Here is a 12495-nt window from a genome sequence, read left to right on the forward strand (position 1 = left end):
GGTCACAAGCCATCAAACAAAGACGAGCTGCTTGAATTTTTTGCAGCAGGAGTGGCATAAAGTCACCCAACAGCACTGTGAAAGACTGGTAGAGAGCATGCCAAGATGCATGAAAGCTGTGATTGAAAATCAGGGTTATTCCACCAAATACTGATTTCTGACCTCTTCCTAAGTTAAGTTATTGTGTTGTTTAAAAATGAATATGAACTTGTTTTCTTTGCATTATTTGAGGTCTGAGAACACTGCATCTTTTTTTCTTTTTTTTTGACAAGTTGTCATTTTCTGCAAATAAATGCTGTAAATGACAATATTTGTATTTGGAATTTGGGAGAAATGTTGTCAGTTCTTTATAGAATAAAACAAAAATGTTCATTTTACTCAAACACATTCCTATAAATAGTAAATCCAGAGAAACTTATAATTTTGCAGTGGTCTTTTTTTCCAGAGCTGTGTGTGTGTGTGTATATATCACTATTTATATAAATTCCTAATTCTGGTGAATATATAGGCCATAAAAATAATAATAATAATAATAATAATTTGGTAAATACTTCAATTTAGAGCATAATATCTGATCCAAGTCTGCATCATTTTAAAATAAGAGTCCCAAAATAAGTAAGTGTATTTATTGTGTTTGGATGCACAATAAAATGCATCTGGGATTTTATTCATTTTGGACTCTTTTAATCTCTGTGTCTGTGCCCATCATAGTAAGGAAAGATAAAGAAAATATTTTAATATTGTATAAATCAATTTTAAAATCTATCGGCTATTGGCCTTTTCCACCACCTTTGTTATCAGTACCGGCAAAATCCACTATCGGTATACCTCTAGTACAAATGAGTGTTACCTTGGCCCAGTATCTGAAGCACACGGTCAGAGGGATGAGCAGTGGTTCCTGACTCGCCATCTCAGTCAGATATGCTGTTGTCAGGCAAGCACTTTCATTGCCTGCACTGACTCTACATATCAGACCACTTTGGAGAACAAAAAATACAGCAACAAAGTTTAAATTGACATATGAGCGTGTATAATCATATAAAAAGGCTTGTAAATATAATAAAGCTATGCTAAATGGATAGCTTATGAATTGAAGGATATGAATGGATATGAAATGAGTAATAGGAGAGGAAACACACACCTTGATTTCTCTTTGCAAACAACAACCGGCATCCTCTTATGAAAGTCTCCCTCCACACTGACAAAAAGAGCTGTGGAAATACAACTAGTTAAGACTAGTAAAGACGAACGCTTCCCTTCTATTGTGATAAATCAAACAATTATTATTAAAAATCCTTTAAAAAAAGACGTAATTTTTTTATTTTTTTTTACAACTTTAACGGTTTTAAAAATTCTAAATTATTATTTTTTAGAACATTACATTTTTGAATTACTTAAAAAAAAAAAAAATCTAAATAAATAAAAAATAAAAAACGAATAGCAACTTACCACTTTTAGAGAGATGCTCTTGAGCTAGGAGGAGAACGTCTGGGTGCTGCAACTGTTGAGAGATTTGTTTCCCTTTTTTTTAAAAAAAAACACCAAAACTCAGTAGCAAAGCAAATGATAATGTGCATTCAAAACTTTAACTTCGCATCAAACACGACAAAAATGTTTGAACCTTTTGAGGTTTGGGAAAGGAACCAAATTAACAGCTACTATGAAATGTACTTGAAGTAGTTTGTGTTATCTACATTTACACACAACAAACTGAGATACTGTTGCCCAAATGCCAAAGACAATTGGCTGTGCATCACAAGTTAGAGCCAATAGCAGTCAAACTCCAGTGATATGAGCCTCAATAACTGATATACTTCATTATGTGATGCCTGTAATAGCTGGAGTTTAATAGCTAGTTTTGTCTAGTTATTATGGCACTGTACAGTCTTGCTTGAACAGTAAATGCAGTATTTGGCTGGTGTTTTAATAAGTGGAGAAAATGGTAAAATATTTTTTTTATATAATAAATAAAAAGGAAATTAACTCAGAATTTTATATGTACCATCCCAATAATCTCTATATCAATTTTAGTAATTGGGGAAATATGATGAGAGTAATTATAATTAAGTAAAATCAAAACACTTGAACCCATGTTTTTCTTCAAAACAGGCACAATTCGGTCCAAAATACAGAAACAATCATTAAAAGTATCAATTGCACAGAGGATTGATTCATACACCCACAATCTGCCAAACACTTCTGCCTTATAATTGCTGTTCTAAATGTAAATTTGTACATGCAAGTATGTAAAAATCACTAAGTCTGAAGATATTTATATATACAAACATACTTGGATCTATCGAAATAGATACACAGATATTCTATAAGCACTCTCTACTCACATGGGACGGAAACTTCACATCAATGTTTACATCTGAATCCTTGAAACCAAACTTGGTGCAAGATGATCCATATAACCTGAACTGGCATTCTGCGGGAGAAATAAAACCTGTTGAGGAACCACTGAATCAAGCATTCAAGACGTTTTACATTTACTACTATGCTGCTACATACCCGGTAGGACGGGTCGAAGGACTTGCTCAATGAGAGTAAGAATACTCTGCCGTTGTTTCAAATCCTGATCATTGAAACTATATTTGGTGATGACACTCTCTATAGCGGAACTGATTGAATTACATTGTGCTTTTCCAGGAGGTGGTATATTCAACAGCAGAGTCAACTTCTGCAGTTCCTGTATAGGGAGGACATATTTAAACAATGAAAACTAGCAGAGCAGTCTGCGGCAAGTAACATTTTCCTAACAATTTTGTCTTGCATACCCTCACAGCCCCTCAATAAGACTCAAGTACCTCTTCATCAACACAAACCAGAAATGTGCTACTTTAACACATTACTGGATATCATTTCGCATCATCTCCCACAACGACGTGTAAAATGTGTAAAAATAAAAGGACAAAAATAAAGGGGAAAAACAATCTTGAGATTAATCACGATTTGTTGGTGTTTTAGTCTATTAGTCATTCAGTTTTATAAGCAATTAAAATCTTTGACAGCCTTAATATTGGTCAATTTCTGTTTTACAGGTTTCCCAGAGCAAGAGCAAAATCTTTCCAAGAGCTCCCTGCAGGGCTCTATACTTACATTTTTAGGAGCACAGTCAAATATTTAGGAGCACAGTTGTAGTCCAGTTTTTTTTTTTAGAGATGGTAACGTTAATGTGTCACAATATAACATGCACAAAAATGCATGAGAAAACTGAGCTCATCAATTATGACAAAATTCAGAAACACAATGTGAGTCATGACAAAGTAGTTTAAATTCATATAAAACAAATTTAATATTTTCAGTTAATTTGACAGGCTATCTGCAAAAAACAACAGCATCTCATGTTAACCTGTTTCACCTTGAGAACATAAAATATACAAAAACACAATGTTCAGTCTTTGAAGTGTGGTCCTCTTAAATGTATTTAAGAACTCTAAATTGGCATCTGCACTGCTGAACACAATTAATGTTCCTGTCACACAATGTACAACAATTTCAGTTAGACAGGCTTTGTAAACTTTTAACTTTTAAAGTAAAATTTGATGCTTTTCATTTCATTCAAGCTGACTAAAACATCTCACACAACATTTTCGAGCTTACTTGGTTGACTGAAGGGATGAAAAGCAGCCAATCGCAGTGTGAAATGGAACTATTGCGCAGTGTAGATGCATTTGGGAGTCTGATTGTACTATACAGCACTTCATGAGCTTCAATCTAGGGTCGGGAATCTTTAGGCACCTCACGATTCGATCCGATTCTGGGAGTCACGATCCGATTTCAAAATGATTCCTGATATATCTTCATTTTTTTCTTATTGATTATTCTGCTGCGCAAAGGCAAAACACATTAACTTCACATTTTGACCAAAATTGGGGTTCTAAAGCCTGTTATACACTGTAGGATTTTTACAGTCCTTTACGATTGATGCTTGTCAGACTGTACGATATGAATGCACTGATATCGCCATGTCACACTGTGCAACATTATGTCAGACTGTACGATACACATCGTAGCCGACTGTGGTCCCAATCAGCGAACGCGACTCGTGTTACAGGAGCGTTGCGGAATAGAAGCGAAACGGTGAGATTTGCCTGCCTCGGAGGAGCATTTTTTTCCCTGAAAGTCAGGAAATCAGCATTTCCATTGCTCCAATACCACTCCATCACGAGCATAGGCTAACATTTACAAGAAAGATGGATTTTGTCAAATAGGCCTATAATAAGGCCTATCACAAATACAGAAAATAACAGATGTTGAGAATGATCGTGAGTGAGGGAGGTAGCCTACAGTAATAATTATATACCACAAGCAAATATTCATTGTGGAAATAAAAAGATTTGTGGCACGAAAAATGACAAAGTTCTGCATTCACATAGGGGAAAAAAAAAAAGGTGGGTTATAGTACGTCTTTCTCCTCTTTTAGATTAGTAACCTATCGGCCACGCAAAATGCCGAAAATTCATATACGAGCGGTGCAAGAGAGGAGCGGACTTTCTCATCTGCCCGTCGTAATAGCAGTCACACTATATAGCCGCGATGCTAAATTTCTGACACTGCCAGATCTTCGTCAGAGGCTGAAGATAATCGCAAAGGCTATTAATCGGCCGTCGATGAACATGTCACACTGAACGATGTAAGATTGCCGATTTTGCCCTACGATGACAGAAATCCTTTAGGATTCCCAAAATTTGTCTCAGACGGCAGAATCGTGGCCAGAATTGTACAGTGTGCACCGGGCTTAAGACTGTAAGTTGCCCTGTGACAGAAAGGTCTTCCTCAACTATAACCAGGTTTTGAGAAAATTGTAGTAACTACAAAATCCACACTCAAATCAAGTAACTGTTTTGTTGGTGTGCAGTGTATTTACAGCCTTTGTATGGCAGTATTGTCATCATAAAAAGTGATAAACACTGACCTCTTTGCACAAGAAAATACATTAAAGAAAATAATGGTCACACTATAGAGCCCTGGCTCCCTGGGGTTTGCATACGCCTGGTTGGGAAACACTGATCTTGAACTTTAATCAACAGATTTAAAGCTGCAGCTACGGAGGATTTTTTGGTTAAAAATGAACAAAATGTCATTATTGATCGAGGACATGAAAAGCAGTGTTCAAAACAATGTCCTTACCTTACCCCGATTCACCACGGTAAGCCTACAAAAATGATTAGTAGTTTGAGCTATCAGGTCGGATTTGGTGCACTTCACAGAAATGAAGTACCGGTTGTTGCGTGTTCCAGCTGGGGAAGCTACGCCGTTCTGTCAGTCGCACAGTTCAAGACAACATCGCTGCAGTCTGGAAGGTTGTTTATCTGTTAACTGTTTGGTGAAGTTGTTGACTTGCTATTAGGGCTGGGCAATATGACGATATATATTGTGGCGATGATATAAAGTGTTAGGGCTGGGTATTGATACAGATTTCCCCGTTCAATTCCGATTCACAAGCTCTCGATTCGATTCAATATTGATTCATATCAAAAACCGGTACTGTCTCTTTAACAAAACCGGCATTTCTGTAAAGAGTGTGTGTAAATGAGCCCATGTTTATGAGAGAGACTCTAATGGCTTTACCTCATCTGTGCTATGTATGAATAGAATTAAATGTTTATTTTTAACGTTTTTGATCAACAACTGACTGTAGAGAATAGAAAAGATATTAAAAGAGACATTATTCGGGAGCCTGGGTAGCTCAGCGAGTATAGATGCTGACTACTACCCCTGGAGTCGCGAGTTTGTATCCAGGTCTCCTAAGCAACCAAATTGACCCGGTTGCTAGGGAGGGCAGAGTCACATGGGTTAACCTCCTCGTGGTCACTACAATGTGTGGTTCTGCGCTTGAAGAAACACACTTGATTCAATTAAGAAGAACAGACGAATAAAGCTGTCAATGCACGTGTCTGATTCAATGTTTGTTCAGAGGTGCTAGTGTGTCTCGTGGAACACGTGCATGTAAAAAGTTTTCACTCTTTTCTTTTCTTTTCCAGTCATCTGAAAACAGTTTTCAAAAATTGTGTCATCTATGAGAATGCTGAAAATGACCTAAGATCATCTCAGGAGGTGCTCTTAGTTTAGTTCGCTTTATTTCCAAAGAGCAGTTTGTGCTTAACCTGCATTGTGAACACAACTCTGCAGGTTCACTTATATATATATATATATATATATATATATATATATATATATATATATATATAAATCTTTGTATTTAAGAAACAAAGATGAAAGTGATTTATTCATAAAATAATACAAAAACACGTTTACCTTGAACCTAAAGCATTGCTCTATTTCATTTTCTTTATGCAGCATTAACTGCATAAACAAAAAGCATTACCAACACAAATTCGATAAGAACACATGCAGTAGAAATTATTAGGCAGCATTAATTGGGGAATACAAGGGAATTTATTAGACTTACATCTAATGGGAAAACTAGTGTTTTCTATTTGTATATGCACAGACGAAGGGAAGTAACAAACTGTTGCGGCCGGGTTATGAAAGTAGAAATTACGTGGGTTGCGTTGAACTTTCTAGAGGTAATGGTTTATTTATATTTTTATTATTATTATTAGCATTATTATTATTATTATTTTACATTCATAATCGTCTTTAGATCTTAATTAGTATTAGTAATTTTCAACCTGTTGTCGTAGACGGATACTTGCATGATGGCTAATGTGGCCGATGGGGAAAGAGGTTATATACAAAATTGACCACTTCGTTATTTTAATTGCTTTTTCATTTTGTTTGAAGTGCAATTTTAATTGAGAAATATCTTTGGTTTAAGTTTTTTTTTTTTGTGTGTGTGTTTTAATAAATTAATTAGATTTTTAAAGCAAACTCAATAAAGCAAAATTAACCACAGATCCCTCTGCAGTTGGGGCAGGAGTGTTGATGATTTAATTTGATATTGCAATATTTTTTTATTAAAATATTGTGAATGTATTTCTTGCATATCACCCAGCCCTAGTACAATACAGACATTAACAGTAGATAAATCACTTGAATAATCATATTGAAATGTACTGGTAAAAGGAGAGTCCCCTGTTCTCTATGTAAAAGCGCTTTGAGAGTAGTGTCAGAAAGCGCTAAATAAGTGCAAATAAGAGTGTTGTTTATCTTCCTCAAAGCAATTAATATTTCGGTTATTAATGTTTAAATTAATAACATAACAGGTAAATATCTTTGACTCCTCAAAGCATGAGATTAATCCGTGCAGAAGAGCAGAGCTGAGACACAACTCACATAAAGTGTTCTTCCGCAAGTTGCATGCAATTTTAGGTTTCAACCACAGTCACTAGAGAGCAACAGACTTTTAACATAATTTTGGTCTCAATTTTATAAATGATTGCTTCCTCACCTTGGCTTTCCTTCTGTGGGATCTTTCTCTGATGTGGCTGACAGCTGGTGAGAGGTCTTCAAAGCACACTTTACATTTGTCACACTTATACTCGAGACTGATGCTTGACTTCTATTCAAAACACATAAAAACAGCTTGAAAATCTTGAAATCAAATATGGTAATCATTTTACACTACTGACTGAAAAAGGCTGCTTTCAAATGCTCACACGCATATGAGTGCGCGCCCTTACTCCTTTTACACTGAAATGGACAATTAATCAAATGAATATAGTGATATGTTCTAGTGTGACTATTAAACCATGTGATTATTAAACTGCCAATTCAAATAAAATAAATACAGTGTGCATGTGCGGTGTGCTTCAGCACACATGTGAATGTATGAGGCCGCTTTTAAGCTGAAAACAGAAGGATCAAACACATTTTATAAGCATCGCGCTGTGCTTGTTGTAGTAGATGACAGAGTGCACATTTACTGTGAAGTGTGCAGCGCCTGCAGACTATCTATTTATATTATTAAATCGCACTGTGCCATCTAACCAACGTCTTAACCAGAGGTGTGAAACTTCCATCAAAAACACAGAACGGAAAAGCATTCAAGTCAGAATTAAAGTTCGGTTCAAAATAAAAACTCGGCGTGAGAATTTAAGAAATTGCGACAGAAATATATAACTACTGTACAGTACTTTTTACTGTAAGAATAATACTAATCATATGAAAGCAATATCTCACAAGCAAGAGTGCTATTGTACTGAATAGTTTTTATTAATGTTTTCATTCATAATATGATGCTCTGCTGTGCAGCACTTTATTTGACAAAAATATGACCAATGAAGTGTTTTAGACTATGCTGTAAGGATCTTTACAGAAGCACTTTGATTAAAAGCATTGTTCACTTAATTGAGAAACTCAATTGTTTTCATTTAAAATTTATGTAGATACATTAAACTTTCTTAAATATGCTAAATGAGTGTTTTCAATAGCACATTAAAATGTATTTGTGTTGGTTTTTTGGTATTGAAATTTGCATCGAGAATCGTGAAATTTTACTGGTATCAACTACTGAAAATTCTGCTATCGTGACAACCCTATCTGGAAATTATACATATACTTTTCCTACATTATATGGTCCAAATCATCCCTTTCACTTTTATTTTAATTTACAATTATAGTTTTTAAAAGAACTTCATATGCAGCCACAGTTTATATTCTAAGCATTTAAGCAGGATTCTTCAGCCTAAAAGAGAAAACCAAAACTTTTGACTTGTAAAGTATGTATGATTATTATTCATTGTCAACAAACTGGAACACAGAAAAGCAAGGGGCTGTACACACAGGACGTGTTCCATCAGCACTAATTTTAAACTGCTGGTGTATGTACACACATGCTTTAGACAGACATCTTTGCCCGCTGCCTCGCATCTTGTAGCACTAGTGTTGCACGTCAAGTTAAAAATACTTCCAACTTCTAAAAACACATCTCTTCATCCTGCACTCTGTTCCATGCCTTTGTGCTCTCTCTCTAGCTGTTTTTGAACATGAGAACAAGTCACGAGAACAAGTCTGTGTGAACAGCCCCTTACTGACATAATGACTAGGCAAAGAATGGGAAGGATGTATTCTATGGTGCACAATTGAAAAAAATGCACCACAGCGATACCATGATTTATGAACATGTACCAAGGTATTCTTTGAAGCACCTTGAAGCCCCATGACCAATGTTATCTGAATAAAGTAATAATATCGAACAATGGTATATGGGCAGTTGGCATGATATATTTTAGGGAAAATGTGTGCGCTGGTGTGACCTGCTATACTCAAACTATTTTAAACAGCATTTTTTCTAATTATTTTATCATTCTTATGCATTATGACCCCATCTCAATTGAGAGACCACATGGAATATTTGTACTTTGAGAGTCCATCTGTCACACAGCAGGACCATTATGCATACATTATGTATCAAGTACATATATCAAAGTATCATGCTATCACTGTAACATTGTACCTCCACAGTACCTTTAATTTACAATAATATACCAAGGGTAACATACAATAACATTAGTTTTAGAATACAATTAAAGGAATGTTCCGGGTTCAATACAAGTTAAGCTCAATCGACAGGCGTTTGTGGTATAATGTTGATTACCACAACAAATAATTTCGACTCGTCCCTCCTTTTCTTTATAAAAAGCAAAAATTGGTTACAGTGATGCACTTACAATGGAAGTGAATGGGGGCCAATTGTTGCAGAGTTTAATGGCAGAAATGTGAAGCTTATAATTTAATTAAAACACTTACATTAATTCTTCTGTTAAAACTGGTGTATTATTTGAGCTGTAAAGTTGTTTAAATTGTCCTTTTTTATGGTTGATCAGTTGTCATGGCAACAAAGTTGAAAAATTGGATATAATTTTACACAGAAAAGGTTAGTTAGCGATTTTATCACACTAAAATCATGTTAACACACATATTGTTTACTTCTTTTGGCTATACTTTTGAAACAGTGATTATTTTAACATTTAATGGATTGGCCCCCATTCACTTCCATTGTAAGTGCTTCACTGTTTTTTTTTTTTTTTTTAAAGAATCGAAATAATTTATTGTGGTAATTAACATTAGGCCACAAACGTTGTCGAATGAGCTTAAACTGTATCAAACCCAGAATAGTCCTTTAAGCACGGCATTAATTTTTTTGCATTTTGCCCAGTTAACGTTTTAAAATGTTTAACCGGTTGGTCCATAACGAACTAACCTCTTTGTTTTGAACAGCACTGTTGCAATCACTGCTATCTACTTCCAAACAGAGCTCTAAAAGATCCCGTCTCGTGAGGCACCTTTCAATTGACACGATTCTGTTTCTCTCCCTCCATCTCTGCATGCTATCTGATAGACAGACAGACAGACAGATTTTAGTCACATTTTTAATATCATGACCTCATCACATGGTCATATTTCATCTATTTGTTTTACCAAGCATGTCTTGTTTCTGTCCATCTCGTGGTGGCTGTCTCCAGTTCTTGCGGTCAGCAGGTGAGCCCCTCTGGATTCGGTCAGTGTGAGATGGACTCTGTCCGAACGCTTTTCCTTCAGGAGAGCCATATGACAATGAGGCTTTGGCTCTTCTGTTCCCGTCACTGTCACAGGCTCTAATGTTGGTCCTAGGACTGTAACTGTGCTCATATCTCACATTCTCTCGTCCTGGCGGGCTCCTCCAGCTCTCCGCTTCATCCGCTGCCTCCTGTCTTCTGTATCGAGGAGAGAACTTCCTGTTTCCCTTGTCACTCATTTTCTTTGCTGTCTGGAATGATGGAGGAAGAATGAGATAACACAGAGAATCAAACAAAGAAGAACAAATAAACCTTTTTTTTTTTACAGGTCCCAGTTGAATTCAGTGATAACCCAAACATTCCCATTATGATCACTAAATTCAAATGTTTTATAAACTGTCTAAAGCAGTGGCTCACAGGCAGGGGCGTAGCAATCATTTCAAAAGTGAGGGGGACAGAACGATTAATGCAAGATGAACATAAATATACAAGATATATTTTTAAGGCTCTCAATCGATTAAAATGTTTTATTGAATTAATTACAAGATTGACCAGTGAATTTTAACTTTTGCATGTACACATTTAGACATTACAGCGTAAACACATTTTCCCTGTGAAAAATTGCGGGTGGTTTTATTGAAAGTGAGGGGGCATGTCCCCCTCATCCCCCGCGTATTCTACGCCCCTGGCACACATGCATAAACAAAAACATTTTAGGTCGAATTTTAAGATACAACTGGTCAGATTTTGTCCAAATGTGCTTTATTCCTAACTTTTAGCTTGGCTTCGCACATGTATCGTCTGAATGCATCATCAAATAGTAAAATAATAAATGAGTAGAGTTTCTTTGTAACAATTTAACTGCCGAGGACAAAGAGCAACTCATGAGAAGTCCCGGAAGGGGTGTCATGTTTGAGTCAAACTAACAGAAGATATAAGAACAGTCTGTTTAATAATGAGGAAAGGCTGCACTCACCGACTATTAATAAATGTTAATCTTGCTTTACAAATGAGATCATCTTTGATTCCCGCAAGCTTCCCAGCGAACATACATGCAGGTGTTTGTTCAATATTCACCAGCCTTATCCTGAATTCCGCCGGCCGTTACACTTCTGTCAAATCATTTCATATTTAAACAAAATCATTTAAAATAAAAAGGTAAACAAATGTGCATTAAGTCCTTACCAACGCATAAATGAAGTATGAATTTAAAAATCGAACTTTTTTAATAGCTTACCCTGAAAATTGATATTACAATCACTGTTGCTTTCTCAAATGCTGCGTAACTCTAAGAGATGTTCTATATACTGTTATAACAACATCCGCGGTTCTATCATAGGAGAGAGTGTAACGGTCAACTAGCGTGTTACGACAGTAAATCACCGTTTGCGGATACCATACAAATAAATCGGGAGAGCCGTAAACTGACAACTACCAGTCTCAAAACTGTCCGTGTATTCTCTTCTAAACCAGCAATTTAATCGTAGTAAACTCCACACAGTTCGTTCCAAAAGGATTTATTAGTGTAAAACATGTTGAAGATTCGCGGACAGGCGATTAATTCATTAAGTGTTCAGCTGTTTCCTCACAAAAGCAGTTTATTTAGCACTCCGAAGCATCTCCACCATAGATATCCATTAAAAAACCAGACTCGTCTCCTCGGCAGCATTTCAATGACATAAGAGGGCTCTGATGTAACTGGCAAGTCTTTTCTACTACCGGTTCTTTCATCGTGTCAAAATAAAAGTAATTTCCTGATCGTCATCTAAAAATCAGTGCTTCACAATAAAGCACTTTCCACACACATGATCTTATTTACACATCTAATTTTATTTACTCCCAAAATTAACTTTAATTTTCACCTACTAAGCTGCTATCTTGTATGTTTAGGGGCAAACGTTGATCGTTTTCACGTCAGTCAGGGCGGGATCATCAGGCTTTAGGCAAATCCCAGGGGTGCCATGCACCCCTCAGCCCTCATACCCGGCCATCTTGTCCACCCTTACAAAACTGTGGTGATACTATGGTACAGTGATGATATCAGATAGTAATACCATTGTATGTATACACACAATGCTATGGTACT

General features: G+C 36.0%; 1 protein-coding gene across 5 annotated transcripts in view; it reads right to left on the reverse strand.

Annotated features, from left to right (window-relative positions):
• LOC127437116 (terminal uridylyltransferase 7-like) overlaps positions 1–12077 on the reverse strand; it is a 37895-nt gene extending 25818 nt beyond the window's left edge. The window contains exons 1-10 of one of the 5 annotated variants that reach the window (XM_051691845.1): positions 11647–11981; positions 11386–11521; positions 10333–10660; positions 10115–10245; positions 7361–7471; positions 2515–2692; positions 2343–2431; positions 1450–1501; positions 1142–1211; positions 851–977 (exon numbers count right to left, since the gene is read on the reverse strand). In XM_051691845.1, coding sequence (XP_051547805.1) covers positions 851–977; positions 1142–1211; positions 1450–1501; positions 2343–2431; positions 2515–2692; positions 7361–7471; positions 10115–10245; positions 10333–10648 — 1074 coding nt within the window. In that variant the 5' untranslated portion in view covers positions 10649–10660; positions 11386–11521; positions 11647–11981. The other 4 variants (XM_051691819.1, XM_051691837.1, XM_051691827.1 and 1 more) reach the window with 4 other exon arrangements.
• Positions 12078–12495: the final 418 nt, after the last annotated feature.

This window comes from Myxocyprinus asiaticus, chromosome 4 (genome assembly GCF_019703515.2).
Source record: "Myxocyprinus asiaticus isolate MX2 ecotype Aquarium Trade chromosome 4, UBuf_Myxa_2, whole genome shotgun sequence".
In the NCBI taxonomy this organism is placed as follows: Eukaryota; Metazoa; Chordata; class Actinopteri; order Cypriniformes; family Catostomidae; genus Myxocyprinus; species Myxocyprinus asiaticus.